At 42.8% G+C, this 20,309-nt stretch overlaps 1 protein-coding gene across 1 annotated transcript in view; it reads left to right on the forward strand.

The window, feature by feature from the left end:
* Positions 1–20,309, forward strand: part of IFIH1 (interferon induced with helicase C domain 1) — a 92,656-nt gene that overhangs the window by 18,645 nt on the left and 53,702 nt on the right. Inside the window, exons 4-6 of the mRNA XM_040357856.1 lie at positions 2,233–2,403; positions 7,523–7,591; positions 18,482–18,699. Coding sequence (XP_040213790.1) covers positions 2,233–2,403; positions 7,523–7,591; positions 18,482–18,699 — 458 coding nt within the window. The remainder of the gene's footprint in view (positions 1–2,232; positions 2,404–7,522; positions 7,592–18,481; positions 18,700–20,309) is intronic.

The following is a 20,309-nucleotide window of genomic DNA, read 5'->3' on the forward strand; positions in this document are numbered from 1 at the left end:
CAAGTAACCAGAAAAGGTCCAAGGGCGTTGGAAAACTTCAGCTGTTCAGAATGAGGCAATTAAGGCCTCTATAAGTAATCCAGAGGATTACCACTGAATTGCTGCATCCTGAGGCTTTGTGAGTAAGGAGAGCAGTGTACTGAAAGTCTTCTGAGAAGGTGAGGAGAGGATTGATTTTTCTGTGTGATAAAAATCAAAAGACTATTGTTTTTCTGCTGTATGACCAGCAGTGTCTGCCCAGCACTAGGCTGTGCCAGACTCCATACATAGGTTCCTGTGTGGTGAAGATAGACACCCAAGTGGCCAGGGTTTATTTTATGTTTGATTTTGTTTATGCTGTTTGGATGCTTGCACTTGTGTCCAGCAAGATGGAAGAATAAACCAAAATCTTTGTTTTCAACCGTCTTCGACTGCCTGTCTGTATAAATTCAGTGTGTAGTGAACCCATCCAAGGGGTCACTCACCCCGCTACCGAGCTAACCCCTTACAATATATATATACTGTATAACCAGCATTGTCTTCGCTCCATGCACTTGCCCAAGGCAAGCAGCAAAAGGAATGCTGACACACCCACTGTTTCTCTGCATTCCTTTTGCTACTGCTTGTCTCAGGCAAGTACTTGGAGTTGAGACAATCACTATCTACTTGTTGGCTATGTTTTTAGACAGCTGCCGGGGATGCCTAACCTTATGAGCAGGCTTATAAAGCACTTGGAACATGAGACATAGACATAGCTTGTGAAAGAACTAAAACATTTCCCATAACTCCCTGTCCTAAAAGAAAGTGAAGGAAAATGACAGGAATTGGGGGGAAATTTCCCCATTTGGGATACAGACAGCTGTCAAAATGCTGGCAAAGGCTCTAATCCATGCTAAACAAAATTAACTTTTTGGCTGGAGTTTTACGAGAGAGGTCGAGTCTTTTCTGCAAGAGCTCACAAGCATAGAGATGTATATTAGGGTGACCAGACAGCCCCGGTTTCCGGGGACAGTCCCCGGATTGAGCACACTGTCCCTAGTTTTGTCCCCGGATTGGATTTGAACAGGGGCTGGGACAATTTAAAAAAATCTGAATTACACACCCCCGCTCCGCCGCTCCAACTTGTTCAGGGGGTGTATTTTTTCCATTATCTGTGCCCCTTTCTGACGATCATGTGCTGGCCGGAGTGGAGGGAATATTTTTTCAGTTTCCCATGCATATTCATCTCCACTTGCATTTTGTTCTGCCTTGGCTCAAGTCCTGGCCAGCCGCCTGCCTGCTTATCTCCTTGCCTTCCCTGGCAGAGTGATCTTCCTCCGCTCCCCACCCAGTAGTAACCGGGGCCCGGAGAGTAAGAGTTGACAGGCTGTGAGGCGGGCAACGGGCAGAGAGTTGCTGATTGCCGTCATTACTAGTAAAAAAAAAATATGTCCCCGGATTTCATTTTAAAAATCTGGTCACCTTAATGCAGGGGTGCCCAACCTTTTGAAGGGCGAGGGCCACTTAAGCAACTTTGTAACCGCGGTAACTTAGTCGCGGGCCACAATGAGCAGAGCAGGCGGATGACAGGTCACACCTACTCTATAGGCCCTCCGATCTAATCCGCCCAGATGGGAGGGGACGAATTCCCTTCTATTTTGTTTTTTAGAGGATCGGATTGGAGGTAGGCGGGTGTAAATGGACTGAAGTCTGTTTATATCTGCCACTCTGTAGAGGTGAATTGAGGGTCCGATTGGGTGGGGCCAATCGTGTGAAAAGGGCCTAAGACTGCTTTCACACTGATGTTCTGCAGTTTACCCACACCGCGGGTGCAGCGTAGTGCACCTGTATCTATCCTGCAGGTTAGCTGAACTTTGCCATAGATTCCGCCTGTGGCAAAAGCCGGCGCTGTACAGGAAGCATCGGCTTATGGGGCCGTTTTCTTCCTCTACCACCAGCTTCATTCACAACACTGATGCTGTGGTATGACGGGTCGGCAACCTGCGATCTAGGCTTGCCAACTCGCCATTCCAGGGTGGGAATTCGCGGGCCACATCAGAGGGCTCCGCGGGCCACTGGTTGGCCACCCCTGCCTTAATGTATATACAGGGCTGTATTTTGTAAATACAATCAATGTTCTATATGATAACATCTGCCAATTATCTATCTCTCCTAATGTGGAGCAAATAGACTGGTAGAGTTTTTAGAGTTCTTGGATCCCAAACATGTTTAGTGTTGCATAATCACTCTAAAACCAGATTGTCTCTTTAACAGCTGACTGCAATGAGGGATGTGAACCTCAGGGTGGTGCTAAAGAGTCCAAAATGGATCTCCAGGAGGACAAAGTGACTTCTGATATAACAGATAAGGAGGCTGAAAACCACAATGTGACGGCTGACAACAGTCTACTGGAGTCTTCATTTACAGAGAACTCTGCTACATCAGGTACACATTTATGTTTGGGAATTTTTTCTTCCTAGGTAAAACAGTTGCGGGTTTCCACATATTCATCTAAGGCTCCATTCACACCTATGCATGTTGCTTCTGAGCATTTCTGCAGTGATTTTTTTTTTTGCTGTGCTTTCCAAGTTTTTGGACACGCAGTTTTGATGCTTTTTTGATGCATTTTGCGTTTTTTTTTACGTTTTTTTTTTCTTTTTATGTAGCCTGTTTGTTGTTGGGCAGATTAAATATTGCAAAACATAAGAAAAATGCCCTTAAAACACACTACATGTTTTTCTACAGTGTCTCCATTAATGTCTATTGAACCAAAAAAGCAGCGTTTGCATTTAAAAAAAGTCCCTGACCCTTTCCAAAAACACAGAGGCACAAAAATGCATGGATGTGAATGTGTTCCATAGGAACTTATGTTAAAAAAACATGTCCTGTGTTTCTGCAAAAAGCATGAAAAAAACGCATTGGTGTGAATGGAGCCTTAGTGCATTTAACATACATATATGGGTAGCTTCAGGTAGGGGCGCGTAAAATTAGGTTGGCGTAGCCTAGCGTGTTTACACTACGCCGCCTTAAGTAAGAGAGGAAAGTACATGATTCTGAAAGCACTTACCTCCTTACTTAGGGTGGCGTAGTGTAAACACGGCGGGCGTAAGGGCGCCTAATTCAAGTTGGTTGGAGGGGGGCGTGTTGTATGGAAATGAGGCTTGACCTCATGTTTTTTGACGTATTTTGCTACTGCGCATGCGCCGGGCGCCTACATTTCCCAGTGCGCATTGCGGCTAAGTACGCCGTACGGGCCTATTGATTTCGACGTGGACGTAAACGACGTAACTCCCGAACCTCGCGGCGGGAACGGCGGCCATACTTTAACATTGTTATTCCACCTCATAGGTGGAATAACTTTAGGCCGCCTAAGGCCTTACGGAAACAACGTAATTCGACTGCGGCGGCCTGGCGTACGTTCGGGAATCGGCGTACAAGCTCATTTACATCATCTACGTCGGCCGCAATGGAAGCGCCACCTAGCGGCCATCCGAAAAATTGCAATCTAAGATAGGACGGCGCAAGCCGTCCTATCTTAGATATGTTTAAGCGTATCTCTGTTTGAGCATACGCTTAAACATACGGCGGCGTAGATTCTACTGATAAGCCGGCCTAACTCTTTCTGAATCTACCTAATAGTACATTATAGCAATATCTTGTGACAAAATACAATATGGATATGTCTTTTTTTTTTTTTATGTCACAATGTAGAGTATAAGATTTGCTACCATCTGTGCCCAGTCTTGCCACGCAGAGTAAATCCAGCTCTGAGCAATCCTCTTTTATTGTTCAGTGAAAATTAACAGACTTCCAGATAAAACCCTGTCTAAATAAAAAGTCCTTTCCTCTCTCCTTGCTTTGAGCGACAGGTTATTTACATATCTAGCTTGGTCATGTTTATCATATGTTATGTTATGTTTATCATAATATGAGGTAATCCACATTATAAAAAGTGAGAAATCCACCCCTCCCCCACATAACACATCCTGGTAATATACAATGAACTGTGGATCACCTCATATTATGATAAACATGTCCGAGCTAGATATGTAAATAACCTGTCACTCAAAGCAAGGAGAGAGGAATGGACTTTGTAGTCTGTTAATTTTTGGGTTTACATCCACTTTAAATTTTAGAGACATATCCATATTGTATTTATCACAAGATATTGCTATAATGTACTATATATATATTGTTGGAGCTTGAGAGCAAAAACGAACGAGGACATGAAAACAGCACTGCATTAAGGTAAAGGAAGCTTTGTGTGGCAAGACTGGGCACAGATGATAGGAAATCTTATACTCTACATTGTGACATAAAAAAAAAAATGTTTTGGGTTTACATCCACTTTAACTATGGGCACAAAAATGTGCATTTAAATATATTCCCTTAATGGCAACAAAGCATATAGATCTACCAAATGTATTTGCAAAGCCAGTTATTACCTTAGAAAAGTAGAGGTGACATTATCACTGCGCTACATGTAGCATGCAAAAAAAAAAAAAAGGGTTTCAATCAAGGTTTCATAAACTTAAAAATGCAAATCAATATGTATCAGCTTGTGTAGATGTGTGCGTTTTAATATGTATGATGTAAATGAGAAGAGAATTATCTATATTGAACAGCAGATGGTGCTATTGTCAAAGTTTTCAAAAGGATGGCTTTATGACGCTACACATCTCTGGATTTAGGAGGAAAAACTGATACTTTTATTTTGCATAAACTAGACCACATTCTCATACTTAGCATTATTAATCCCTTCTAATGCCCTCTTTGGTCTATTTTATTGGATTCCTGGGGTAAATGTGAACACCCAAGTAATCATCATAGACGTATTATGGTAAGCATACGCTGGCTTGGTGCGCATGGTTGTTGGTTTTTTGTGCTCCATACAAAATTCTAACAAAAATGAATGGAGCGCTGATATGACAACATGGCAATCTATTGTCCTTTCAGTTTTTTTCCTCTCCTTTTTTTTTTCTTTTGTATGTTCTCGTCCTTTCATGTTTTTCAGGTAGACCTGATCGGACCATTCATAGCTCTCTATGGAGCGGCGGATGCCAGCGGACATGTGTCCGCTGACACCCGCTAACATCCGATCCTATACGCTTAAAACAGATGGAGGGAGATCGGTTCCCCAACCTGATTGGATCAGATGACTGTCGGATGGAAATGGACAGGTGATCCGTTTCCATTCGACAGCCCATAGAGGACAGCGGGTGCAGAAAGGGGCATGTTATGCAGGTAAGACAAGGCCTTGACATTTAGGTATGCCCGTGTGAATGAGGCCATAATACAAAACCTGCAAGAACAAGGGATCAATTCTGCTAGGTCTTTCTATCTACTAAAGAAACCTGACATAAAGAGGCTTATTAGGCCTTGTACACACAATAGGATAGCCATCGATGCCATCGATGACACCGATCGTGTGTGGGCCCCATAGGTTAGTTAACCTTCGGTTAAAAAAATAGGAACTTGCTTTAAAATTGAACCGATGGACGCCTAACCGATAGGTCAAAACCGATCGTTATTATGCAAAAGCATCGGTTAAAAACCCACGCATGCTCAGAATCAAGTCGACGCATGCTTGGAAGCATTGAACTTCGTTTTTTTTCAGCACGTCGTTGTGTTTTACGTCACTGCGTTCTGACACGATCGGTTATTTAACCTATGGTGTGTAGGCGCGACGGACCATCAGTCAGCTTCATCGGTTAACCTAAGGCCTCGTACACACAATAGGATAGCCAGAAGACAACGGTCTGAAGGACCGTTGTCTTAGGTTAACCGATAAAGCTGACTGATGGTCCGTCACGCCTACACACCATAGGTTAAATAACCGATCGTGTCAGAACGCGGTGACGTTAAACACAACGACGTGCTTAACCGATGCTTTTGCATAATAACAGAAGGTTAAATAACCTATGTGGCCCACACGCGATCGGTTTGTCCTCTGGCTATCCTATCGTGTGTACGAGGCCTTAGACAACGGTCTGAAGGACCGTTTTCATCAGTCCAAACCGATCATGTGTAGGCCCCATAGATTATTTAACCTTAGGTTAAAAAAAATGAGAACTTGCTTTGAAATGTAACCTATGGACTGGTAACTGATAGGTCAAAACCGATCGTTAGTATGCAAAAGCATCGGTTAAAAACTTGCGCATGCTCAGAATCAAGTCGACGCATGCTTGGAAGCATTGAACTTCGTTTTTTTCAGCACGTCTTTGTGTTTTACGTCACCGCGTTCTGACACGATCAGTTTTTTAACTGATGGTGTGTAGGCATGAGGGACCATCAGTCAGCCTCATAGGTTAACCTAAGACAACGGTCCTTCAGACCGTTGTCCTCTGGCTATCCTATCGTGTGCACGAGGCCTAAGGCCTCGTACACACCAGCGGACAGTCCGATGAAAACGGTCCGCCGGACCGTTTTCATCGGACAAGTCCGCTGGGAGATTTCGGTCTGATGGTGGTACACACCATCAAACCGAAATCCGTGCGGACAGACAGCGCGGTGACGTGTGACAGCGCGGTGATGATGACGCGGCGAAATGCGCGACGCTGGAAGGTCAATGCTTCCACGCATGCGTCAAATCACTTCGACGCATGCGAGGCATGGTGGCCGCTCGGACATGTACGGTGAGTCTGTACAGACGACCGAACATGTCCGATGGACAGGATTCCAGCGGACATGTTTCTTAGCATGCTAAGAAACATTTGTCCGCTGCAAAACGGTCGGCTGGACAAATGTCCGCTGGAAACCTGTCCGGTCGGCCGTACAGACGACCGAACATGTCTGCTGAAACTGGTCTGCGGACCAGTTTCAGCAGACATGTTCGGTCGTGTATACAAGGCATAAGAGTTAACAATCTTCATACAATATGTACAAAACAGTGTAGCGCTTGATTATAGGTCACAATTGGTCACTAACACTTTTTTAAGGGAATGATGACCCTTGTAAAAAAAAAAAAAAAAAAAGACAGCACTACACTGTTTTGTACAGATTTTTCTTGCACTTTATATCAAGGTTGTAGTGTTTAGCAGCGGGATGTCCTTTTGGGACTATTTGTATTCATTTAATCCTTTACACACATTTTCACCTAGCGCAAATTTTCCACTTTCCCTTCCCCCCTTTACCCAATCTTCATACAATAAATGTATCAAATCACACAAAAATAAAACAAAAGTAAACAGGACCTTGTTTTTTATCTGATTGGCTAGTTAAAGGGAATAGTCACATATTTTGTGTCAATTGTAGTCAATCTGTGGACTGAATTAGGAAGTCCATCGTAGTGGTCCATGACATCCTGGGCATCATATACATACGTTTCTCACTGATATGTTTACTCTGAAGAAAAGAGGTGGCAGGACCATGTGTCACCTTACTGTCATTGTGATTTAGTCACAACAAGCATTCTTGCAAGAGACGTACAGTAAATAGATGGATGAACAGTCTGGTGGGATTTAAAGGTCATCAGTCATACGATGAACTGAGTACTATGCGGCAAAATTACTTAGCTTGAAATATCAGTTATATCATTGCAACTGAAATTGTATTTTCTTTTCAGATCTGGATGTGAGTTTGCCTGAAAGTTTAAATAAATCATCTGATAACGGGGAGATGAGCCATGAGTCAGGTAGGAAACTTATTATAACTGTGTTACCTCTTTTTAGTCTTTTTGTTCTGGTGAAGAGCAATGAACAAACTTTATTAACCCATAGCAATCAGTCAGAGTTCACCTATCAATCTATTACGATTGGATGGAAACTGAATTCTGATTGGCTGCTATAGCTTACTGCACTTGTGCACTATGACCCTAATTAAGTTGGTTGGAGTAACAATGCTCTATGTTTTTCTAGAACCATATATCCTAACTAGAAATGGGCTTCAGTTCCGTCTGAACTTGGAAAGAAGCTGTAAAAGCCTGCCCAATCCGCTGGGCCTGGGGCATTTTCCGCCCTGTAGCTGAATGTTTGTGACATCATTGAGCTAATATGGCCATATTAGCTCAATGATGTCACAAGCATCCCCACCTATTTGTGTTCTTGCAGCTACAGAGCTTCCCCCGAAAATAAGACAGAGTTTTATATTAGTTTTGGCTACAAAAGACACACTAGAGCTTATTTTTAGGGCATATCTTATTTATGTTCTAAAAACGATGTCCTCTGTCTTCTTTCCCCCTCTTCCCCCAGTCAGGTCAGGAGTCAGTATTTTGACACAATTTTAATCCCAAAAAACATATTGGTTAAAGCCCATATAAAATTATGTAATCCGTTTTTATAAAAAGATTATAACGGTATAAGGTGCAGTGTCTCCCTTTGTAACTGCATTATGGGAAATACCTTATTCACAGTGCACCTGGCACTGACGTGACCCACCGGAGCTCTTCTTCTCCACACCGAGATCCCCACTGATGTCAGCCCACTCTCAGCACTGCAGAGGGAGGGGCCGCATATGTCAGCCAGGAGGAGAGGAGAAGAGGGAGAGCCGAGATCCCCACTGATGTCAGCATGCTCTCGGCACTGCAGAGGGAGGGACAGCAGACATCAGCCAGGAGGAGAGGAGACGAGGGAGAGCCAAGATCCCCACTAATGTCAGCCCACTCCAAACACTGAAGAGGGAGGGACCGCAGACATCAGCCAGGAGGAGAGGAGACAAGGGAGAGCCGAGATCCGCACTAATGTCAGCCCACTGCAAGCACTGAAGAGGGAGGGACCGCAGACATCAGCCAGGAGGAGAGGAGACAAGGAAGAGCTGACATCCTCACTGACATCAGCTCGCTCCAAGCACTGAAGAGGGAGGGGAGACATTACCCGGGAGAAAAGGAGAAGAGGGAAGAACTAAGATCTAATTACAAAGGAAGACACACTGCACCTTATACCATTATAATCGTTTTACAAAACGGATTAACATTTTTTACATGAACTTTACTAGGGCTTATTTTTGGGGAAGGATCATTTTGCAGCCTTCCTGATAACTATACTAGGTCTTATTTTAGGGGTAGGGCTTATTTTTGGGGAAACACGGTAGAATGCCCTGGTTGCAGCTCATTAAATCGGCATTGAGAGCTTCCTTCTGGGTTCAGTTGAACATGAGTTCAGATTGAATCCATGCTCATCCCTATTCATAACCTTCCCAATATTTAAAAGGCAGAGGAATGTACACAGGTGCACAGTCCTAGTTCTCTGGTACCAAGGTGATTAATATTCTTACAGACTGAGGAGTTAAATCAGACCTTCTACACCCTTTAGTGTAAAGAAAAAGTACTTCCTTTGTTGCCGCTTAGGTGAGAATGATGTTGCACTCCCTAGTCATTCTTACAACACTTGGGTGCCACTAGCTTCTAAATGTGTGCAGAAGGGCCCTGGACTTCGGGACCCACTGGAGACTTTTGGGCACAATTGTGCATGTTCAGGGTTTTTTTTTCTGAAGCATGCATGAAGACAATGCAGATATGAGGTTCTGGGTCTCAGGGTTTCTGTGCACGTGCAAGAATCCTCCCTTGTCTGCTCACGTGCTGGATTGTTGAAGATAGTGGTGGCAGGGAGAGGGAACAGGGCAAACATTATGGGGGACTCGGGTTTCTCTTTAAAAGGCATTTTGCAGTCACAAAGTGGTAACAAAGATAGAAACGAGGACAAATCGTGAGAGAAAAGTATTTTTAGCATTTGGATTTGTCCATGATCTATGTTACGGCATAAAGCTGTATTTGCAGAATTTCACAATGTAGGAAAATAAAAGGAGAATTTTGCAAGAGAACAGTCCGTGAAAACACACATAAATTGTTCCAGATTAGTGTGTCTATGTACTGAAATGTTCCATTACAGCTCATGAGGCCGTAAATCTTTCTTGACGCTTATTGAGTAAAATAAGGTAACCTTAGAGCAAGTGAGATTTCATTTTTATGCATTTGTATAGTTTCCAAAATCAGTTTAAGGTTGTTTTCACTTGAACTGGGCTAACATTCATTACTGATGCTGGTTAGCAATCTTAAAACCATTACTAGCAACAAAGAGATTTTGTGAGAAACATGACCTAACCAGTTCTAGAACACAAGAAAATGTAGCAGTTATCTTTCCCAGCATCTCGACCCCAAAGACCCCAACTACCGCAGACCGATAACAAGTCTTAACACCATCTCAAAGATCATGGAGAAAGCAGTAGTACAACAGCTACAACTCCATTTGGACTCCCACAAATTCTTGGACCCACTACAGTCAGGCTTCTGCCCAGGCCATGGCACAGAAACAGCCCTTCTCAAAATATGGGATTACGCCCTCAAAGCAGCAGATGACGGAGAATCATATCTCCTGGTGCTGCTGGACTTAAGCTCAGCATTCGACACTGTAGACCACAAAACTCTACTCTTTCGCCTGAAAGAAGTAGCTGGAGTTACAGACTCTGACCTACCCTGGTTCGCATCCTTCCTAGAAAATCATTCACAGACAGTGAAACTAGGAGCCTTCACCTCTGAAACTCACGCAATATCTTGCGGAGTCCCTCAAGGATCACCCCTGTCACCCGTGCTCTTTAGCATCTACCTCTGCCCACCCCTCAAAATCATCAGCAACAGGACCTGTGCTACCACTCATACGCTGACGACACTCAACTCTACATTCGCATCACTGGAAAAAAAAGACCAATATCACAGACTGGAAAATTGCCTTACATTGATCAATGATTGGATGACTGAGAGCTCCCTTAAACTCAATGGATCCAAAACAGAACTTCTTCTCCTCCACGCAAACCGAAAGACAAAAGATAAGACTTCATGGACACCATGGTCTAGTTCTGCTTTAAGGCAGTACAGTAATACAGGATGTAACGGTCACCACCGTTTATGACCTTCCATCAACTACGACAGCTCATCTGACACACAGACAAACCAGCAGGCCTCCCATTTCCCCAGAATCAAGACGAGACACGCAGCTCTGTACTTGTTTCAAATGAAGACAATTTTAATGGTTTCTTCTCAGGTTATATACAGTACAAGGCATTAAAGGAACAATCAACTCCCCACCCACACACTAAGGCTAATTACTAAACATTCCTTCATTAACAGCATAACAAACAAAACACCATCACACACTGAGTTCCCTAGGCAGACGTTCTGTCTCCAACAAGTACATTCCACACATAAACAGTATTTAGCATACATAATTAGAGGTCTGGGAGCAGACCTGGATTAACACCTGTCCGTTACAACACCTTTACACAAGGACAATGAAATGTCTTCCAGGCCCTGACTCAATTAGCATGTCACTAGTCAGGGCTAATCATAGAATGAGTCACTATTGACTGGTTGGGCCAACCTCTTGCAGTATCTCAAAATCCTGCAATATGAACTATCAGTGATGTCCCATCTCATGTAATACATGAATTATGATTCACTTGCCACCCCATGCCGAAAGGGCACAGGGTGGACTCAGACCCAAGAGTTATCAGTGACGCTGACACAGGAGTATCCCCCATCCTCACAAAGTCTCTGGGTGTCCCGGGTCATTCCGTTACACAGGGCTTACATACAGGAGGTTGCTTGAGATGAGCTTCTTTAAACATGTATCCATGGGCCTTCTTGACCTTGCCTAAGGGATGTTTCCCTAGCCAGTGTGGTGTGCAGAAATGTCTTGGGCCAGACCTGAAATTTGGAAATGCTCTTGATGTCCTGTCCTAGTATGTCGGGCCAACTGCACAGATATCCAGGAATGCCCTGAACTATCCATGCTCAACGAGAAACTGTCCCTAATGCTGAGCCAACCTTTCCTTCACAAGCAGGTATTTGTCCCTACCTGAAAATTTCCGCGCTGCAGACACATCACAATGACACATCATGGGCTATAAATGTCCCCGCTGTCTCAAAGATGGACATCCAAATTGAGAAAACTCTGTGTCCAATCAGTCACAGGCTCTTCAAGATGGCATTTGGAGTTCATGGCAGAGGACACACTGGTGCCATGCCTGGATCTCTCCTTTAGATAGAACAAAAGGGAACTTCCCCTGCAAAGCAAATTCCTGTTAAAATATACCTTCACACTCCTCCCGACATTTTTTTTTTTACCCCTGCTTACCGAGCATTTTTTTCTGCACAGTTTAGATACTCACCCACCCAAGCGGATCAATTGTTGTCCTGTTGAGATTCTCTTGTTGTCTGCCATGCTGTTTGTGATGTCATCGAGAGGCCCACTAGCTCTTCTGGGTTCAGCCGTAAAGCCTCCTGACAACTCCCGCTAGGCCTATCTCTCTTCTCTTGTGAATGAAGGACAATGCCTCCTCAGATATGTAACATACATAGTCCTGGGAGTCCAGCAAGCACTGTGCACATCATTCACCTAGATGAGTGAAGTGCATTGAGGGGGGAGGGTGGGGTCACTCAGTTTACAAAAAAAAGTTAAAATTTAAAGACAGTGCTATTCATGTAGAGGAGGGGGGGGGGGGGTAAAGAGGAAGATCCACTTTAAGGAATTAAAGATGGGTAGGGGCATCTAGTGATGAAAATAAGAATTACATGCTTAACACCTGGTTAAATACGGCCCCCATTTATTACAGAGCTCAGATATCAGTTTTATTTCCACAGTGCTCCTGCATTTTACGAGTCATTTAAAAAATGCAGGTACCTGTGGTGTCCTTTGCAGTGTTCTCAGCATGATACTAACAGAACACCCTGTGATTGGAGAAGGATTGGACATGTGACTGGGCTCTCCTCCAATTGTTCCCATTTATTCATTTGAGTCCCAAATATATTTTCTGAGGGGTTGGAGGCACTGAAATGGAAGCAGGAGAAAAAAAAACTTTCACCACAAATGCAGTGTAACTCCTTTATTAGCTACGTTGGGAAGAAATTTGCAGTGGTAATAGATTTACTACAGTTTGGGGGTTGGCAGATGTCTGGGTAATCATCATTCTCGTTTAAGATCTGCTAATCTATTAGAATGGGGGACAATCTTGTGTCTATGGCAGCAGGCAGAGAGAGTGGAAAATGCAAAGTGTTCTCTGATTGGAAGAGGTGGGTAGGGTGACAGCACCATCCCGTCTTTCCAACTCACCAAATCAGAGAACATTTTGCAAAGCATTCTCTGAATGGTGGTGTGCAGTCATTCTCCTGTGTTTAGAATACAGCATGGCAGCTGCTCACCACAGGACCTGGAAGCAAGTAAAAATAATTAAAGTAGCGGATTTTCAGCTTCCGGGGGCATCGGCAAGGTATGCTATATATACATAGTTACATTGGTCCAAGCTGTACCAATGTAATAACAACCATATTTATCGGCGTATAACACACACAGGAGTATAACACGCACCCTAACTTTAAAAATTAAGTTTCAGGGAAAAAACTTTCCACAGCCCCCAGCTTTTAACACACAGGCAAAGTTTACCCTCTTTTTTTCAGGGTAATAAAGTGAGTGTTATACGCCAATAAATACAGTACATGTAAAATATCCATACCTGGAAATTCATTTTTAAAAATATGTAATTGAAAGTCTTTCGTTATTTTTCGTCCATTCCTAGAATCCTGCTTTAAAAAAACTAGAAGAATAACTACAGCATCTGTTTAATGTGGAGCAGTTTTTAGATGTTGCTGAGAAGAGAAGAATAATCCAATACTAGGACAGTTAAAACTACATAAGTCCCCTTTTGTTACGTGCAAGATACTGATTGCCTAATTGCCACATTCTTCCTCGTCCTTGCAGGAACATGTTCTCGCTTGTGGATGTGGTTGCTTACTCAGCATTGCATTTATATATAGCCATTTTTTTTACTTAGTGCTATAAATGCCATGTCATACACTTCAACATCTTCTGTTTTGGTTCTGGTGGTTTTATTTGACCCCAGAATTTGTTACACGTCAGTAAGGAAACCTATTTAGGAAACTCGTATTTTGCTACATTAACCACTTTGCATCTGAAGCAATTTTTAAAATCTTCTCACACACTTTAAAATCAGCATTTTTTTTTTTTGCCAGAAGATTACTTAAAACATCAGAACAGTTTTTTTTACAATATAATTTTTTATTAAAAAAGTTTTAAAGTATACAAATAATGCATATACAATAGGACAGTATATGAAAAGGGTTACAAGGTAGCAGTAAAAGTATGTAAACATAAAAGCACACAATTAAATAAGATGCACTTTAATCAAATCTCATATGACTGAAAAAACATCAAAGGACCTTATAAGGGAGGTACAAGAAAAAAAAGGAGAGAATAGAATTCAAGGTCAAATTTGACTGGATTTTACAAAAGGTATCCCAATGGACAGACATTGCAATAGTTAACATGGTAAACTAAATCTAGAACCACCTCAAGTGCTCATAAAACCGTCATAATCCACTGAATATTTAAATTTATTCCAGGTATAGTAGTAGTGTTTTAAGCGGTCATTTGACATGGCCAAAAATTCTTCCATGGAGTGGATAACATTTATCTCTGAAAGACAGTCTTTAATAGATGGTGTATACGTTTTCCAGGATCTAGGGATCAGAATTTTTGCTGCATTAGGCAAGTGTTTAACTAGAGATTCTTTGTATTGATGAATGGGTTGAGTGAAAATATGGAGAAGACAGAGGGCTGTATCTACCTCTATGTGTGTCTCCATTATTTTCCAAGTTAGGTTGCAGACATTTCTCCAGAAATCAGAAATTAGGGGGCATGGCCACCATATATGCAACATTGAGCCTACGTCATTATTACAGAGCAGTTACTGTATATACTCGAGTATAAGCCTAGTTTTTCAGCACATTTTTTTGTGCTGAAAATACCCCCCTCGGCTTATTCTCGAGTCACCTTTTTGCTCCTGATCTCCCGAATTTTGGGGACCAAGTACCGGACGGCAGTAGGTCCCCTGGACCCCAACCTTGGCACACATGTAGCCCCACTCTTCCGCTACAAGTGTGCAAAGTTTGTTGTCCAGGGAACCTACGGCCGGGGAGCACCGATTTTTCAAAGCCGGGCACCCCTTCTATAGACTCCCATATTAAACGTCAGTCTAGTCATGGGCACAGTGAGGCATGGACACAGTGAGGCAAAGTGAGGCACAGTGAGGCACAGTGAGGCATGCACATGGACACCCTAGCCTTATACTCGAGTCAATAAGTTTTCCCATTTTTTTGGTGGTAAAATTACGTGCCTCGGCTTATATTCGGGTTGGCTTATACTCGAGTATATAGGGTATATGTTTTCTGAAAGCAAAGGCCCTGTAGAATGCAATGGTGTCAATTGCAATTTTTTATGTTGCAAAATATTAGCAATATTGGCACACCTGTTTATCAAATCTTTATTTTCAGGAATTTTATTTTTATTTTTTTTCGTGCACTTAAATATAATATAATTCCCAAGTTTGTCATAAAATATAAAAATTGGGATTGCATTAAGTAAATAGATACCAAACATGCCAAGCCTTAAAATTGCAGTCCCCCACAAAATGGTGAAAAACTGCAGTACCCAAAATGGTCCATAGATCACGATTTAAAAGATTTACAGGTTATCAGTTCTAAGTTAATGATAAAATTATTGCTTTCACTCCAACATCGTTGTTTACTGTGAAAATGACAATTGCAGTTTGGGAGTTAACCACTAGGGGGCGCTGAATGGGTTAAGTGTGACCTCATATGTGTTTCTAACTGTAGGGGGGTGGGGCTGGACGTGTGATGTCATTGATCGTGTTTCCCTATAACAGGGAACACACGATCAATGACAGCACCACAGTGAAGAACGGGGAAGCTGTGTTTATACACAGCTCTCCTCGTTCTTCAGCTCCGGAGGGTCCCGGGTCCGAGGGTCCCGCGGCCACGGTCACGGAGCTTCGGACCGGGTCGTGTGCATGCGCCAGCGGTGCGCGCGCGACCCCACGGCTGGGCTTAAAGGGCAACGTACAGGTACGTGGATGTGCCCAGCCGTGCCATTCTGCCGACGGATATCGGCGTGAAGGGGTCCTTAAGTGGTTAAAGGGGCATTAAATACCAGAAATGCATTATGTATAGAGTGCAGAGTTCGGTAGGGTTACACACAGAGTGCAGTTTAGGGTTGTGCTACATACATAGTGCAGAGTACAGGGGTGCGCTAAACACAGAGTGTAGAGCCTTCTCCCACAGCTGCTTACCTCTGCATCAACCATCCACATCTCACCTTCACTCCTCTTTTTCCCCTAATACCTCCCCACACACTGTAGGTGGCTCCAACTCTCTCATTTGCAGGTAGATCATCCAATGGGAGTGTCAGCATCCCCACTGCACCCCAGGCACCTACATCTCCCAGGTTCCCATCCTGCACTCAGTGGGAGCCGCTCAGGAGATCCGATCTGTGGGAGCCATTGGAAGACTTGTAAACACAGAAATTAGACTTCTGTGTTTACAAGTGATAGTGGTGAGCAGGGAGCAAAGGGTCTGAGCCAGAGGTGGTGGAACGAAGTTCCAGCTTAAAAAAAGCACTGAGTATATATGACCGTGCCACAGTTTTATGTACTTGCCCACTACCACTAACTGTGGCTAGATCCATGTGTAACTAAATCCAACATGGCAGCCAGTAGTGTTTTAAAAAATGGGGTGGACCAGAAGGGCAAATAAAAGGTAAGAAAATAAAGAATGGGAAAGAACTGGTAAAACAAATGACAAATGTAAAATAAACAACAGATAATAATGTGAATTAACATGACTATAATTCTTGTTGAGCATGTCGTTTAGTGATAGATACGAATGGTTATTTTCTAAATCTGTTTATCAGTGCATAACATTGCCACATCTCACCCATTTGGATGAGTCATGTAAAGCCTACAATACACAATGTGGGAGTGATACTCTGCCCCCTTCATCTCCAGACACGTGCACATTATGGAAGATAATGTCAATGCACAGGGGAGAAGAACCATCTTAGCATGTAATGTGCATGGTCATGACACCAATTCTGATCCTTCTGACACTATTAAGCACGGTCATAACTTCAACCTTGAGTATGGTTTACTGGAACCACTTGTAAGGTACTATTGTCTTTCCAGAAAATCTGAAAACTTACAATGATTCCTATATCTGTGTCTCAGATCCTTATAAATAATGACACCCACAACTTATCATTGTAATTAAGGGCTATTTGCATTGCAAGACAAGCAAGAGGTCAGGGTAGGCAGCAAACAGGAATTATACAGTATCAAGTAGAGGTCAGGGCTGCAGAATGTGTTCTGTTTAGGGTTTGTTGATTTTAATGAAGAATCACTGAATAATAAAATAAGGATTTTGTTTATTTCCAGATAGGCATATACAGAAATTCTAACTACAAGAGATATTAAGGATGGTAAGGGAAACAAGGTTGATAGGAAGAAGTCTACTTTCTATAGCAGCATACTCATTCTTACTACAAAAGCCATACATGCCAAGTCACCCTCTCACTTTGAACCTTACCCATTTGCAAGTCCGGAGAAAAATCGCATCTTTGATCCATCATTAAAGTGGAGCTATACCCAAAAGGGAAAGTCACGCTTTAAGACACCCCCTCCCCCTCCTCTGGCTAACTTGGCATGTAATTTTGGAGGGGGGAGCAGGTACCTAGTTTTGGCTCCCACTTCTGCTCTGATCGCCTAGGCCATGGGTCTTCAAACTACGGCCCTCCAGTTGTTCAGGAACTACAATTCCCATCATGCCTGGTCATGTCTGTGAATGTCAGTGTGTTACAATGCCTCATGGGATGTGTAGTTCTACAACAGCTGGAGGGCCGTAGTTTGAGGATCCCTGGCCTAGGCAATCTAAGCGGAATTTCTCCTTCCCCCCTCCCTCCGCGCAGCCTTCTGGAACATGTCACAGGTCCCAGAAGACTACAGGACCATTCACTGCACAGCCGGCTGCCCACAGTTAGGATGCTGGAGCCAGGACCACGGAGGCTAGTGAAAAACTTGCCCGGGTGAGGACATTACTGGGACCATGGACAGGTAATTGTCCACTTATTAAAAGTCAGCAGCAATAGGATTTGTAGCTGCTGACTTAAAAAAAAAAAAAAATACTAAACCTTCTCTTTAAGTCTCATCCAAGTGCTCATAAAAGCCCATCATTGTCCTCTGTTCCACTCATGTGACCTCTAAAGATGATAAGCAGTCAGTGAGAAAATGCAAAGTGTTCTCTAAATGCCACCCATGCAGAGTAGGTAACCTCCTGTGCTCAGTAAGCACCATGGCAGCCACTCGGCACAGGACTAGGAAACTAGTGTGGTTCACTGTAGTAGCAGTGCCTACTACAGCGATTTTCAGCTTCCATGGGGATCACACAGGTATGGCATATACAGCACATACTTACAAGCTGGACCAACATACAGGGTAGCTATGTTAAGATTGTCATACCTAAACTTCAGCTTTAACTGCAGCAGGGAAAAATCAGATATCTGTCCTGCCAGACAAGGCTGGGCCATATGGCAGAGCTGTATAAGTTTTGTAACTTGATGGATACAAATACACATTCTTTGACAGGTAAAACAGATCATAGAACAGAGTTGAGCTTTAAAAAAACAATGGCAAGTAAGTTGCTTAAAAGAACATTTTTCTTTTGTATCAGATGATGAGAGCACAGACGGAGCTTCTCCTATTCCAGTAATGACCCTTCGAGAATACCAGCTGGAAGTGGCCAGACCAGCTTTGGAAGGCGAGAATGTTATTATATGTTTGCCCACAGGAAGTGGGAAAACTAGAGTGGCCGTGTACATCACCAGGGACCATCTGGACAAGAGACAGGCAAAAGGCTTGCCAGCAAAAGCTATCGTTTTAGTCAACAAGGTACTACATTTTTGTTTTTTAGTTTTGAAATTGATGTCTTTCTCTTTTAGTAAAAGTAACACATTTTTGTGTGTGTGTGTGTATATATATATATATATATATATATATATATATATATATATATATATATATATATATATAAAATCATATTTTATATTCTTCAAAAACTTTTACAATTGCTATGCATATGTTATTATCATCCCTTACAAACCAGCAGCAATTGATGTATAAGTTTTTTAATAATTGTTCTAATCCCCTCTTTTATTGGGATTTTATTTAGTATTGTTAGAGTATACTGGATGGGTGGGATAGTGACTATATTGCCACAGTTATTATTGATTTTGTAAATGTGCTATTAAGTGGTCCAGCCCCCGGTGCCACTCTTTTTATTCCTTACTCAGGGTCTCCTCCCCTATGACTTGACAAAGGGGCCACACCCTGAAACACGTTGTCTAGGAGACCAATCCACGTTACATTGGTCCTTGCGAGCCCTCATTGTGTCTCTTGTTGTTGTGGACTGACGACTCCTGGTTTCCCCTTCTGAGACACCAGAGGATAGTGGCTTCCTGTTCTCCCGCAGTCATTGGACCATATGAACGTCATCATTGCACAGTGTCAGTCAGATACCAGGAACCATGTGATCCTTGTTTTCTGCAATTGCACTGTGACTTTGTGAATTGTTTCATAATTTCAACATGGTATTAATCAATAAGTGGACATTTTAGTGATTTACAATATTTTTGGTGATGGGACTTGTGTGCTATGAATTAAGTGGCATCCAATAGCCACCCTTTTTGTATTTAATACTCACCTGATTAAGCCTCTTTTACATTAGCTTCAAGGGGATCTCTATGTGCTCTATTGTGTTTGTGGTTTAGCTGTCCTATTTCATTCCCATCCAGAGGCAATTCAGCAGCCGGAGAGAACACACATTTTTGTGGATCACATTGGATGGTTTATTATTGCTATAGTCCACCTGATTACTTTCAGCAGTGTTCAGTGCTGGACTTTATTGTTTTTTTTATTATATTGTACTCCCTGACATGATTGGTGTGCCCTCTAGCGGCTACTGATCTGCATAAAAAATATAATTGAAAAAAATAGGACATCTATTTTTGTTTGCTTCTGAAGGTTTAAATGTGTTCGGTTAGGGAATATGGCGCCTCAATATTAGCAGGTATGAGATGCACACCGGAAGATTCTCTGCTTCGGAGATAAGATCTCACCACAAGCCATATGGCGGGGGGCCCCATTCAGGAGTGGTCACATACTATACGTTTAACACCTCTGGTTTCACCACCTTTGAATGCAGCCCACCCGACATAACCATTTAAGATTGCTACTATTTGGCTATATTCCCTTTACGCATTCAACTGAAGTTTAACAATGAAACATGCTGGGCCTTGAGCCTATACATTGTCTGTGTCATGATATGGGTTCTAGAGGACTCGATGGGAACGGACTGAAGGACCGTTTCATCGGTCCAAACCAATGGTGTGTGGGCCCCATCGGTCAGTTATCCTTCGGTCCAAATTTTTTAAACTTTCTTTAAAATTGAACCGATGAACGCCTAACCGATAGGTCAAAACCGACGGTTAGTATGCAAAAGC

The sequence above is a fragment of the Rana temporaria genome, chromosome 6 (genome assembly GCF_905171775.1).
Source record: "Rana temporaria chromosome 6, aRanTem1.1, whole genome shotgun sequence".
Classification (NCBI taxonomy): Eukaryota; Metazoa; Chordata; class Amphibia; order Anura; family Ranidae; genus Rana; species Rana temporaria.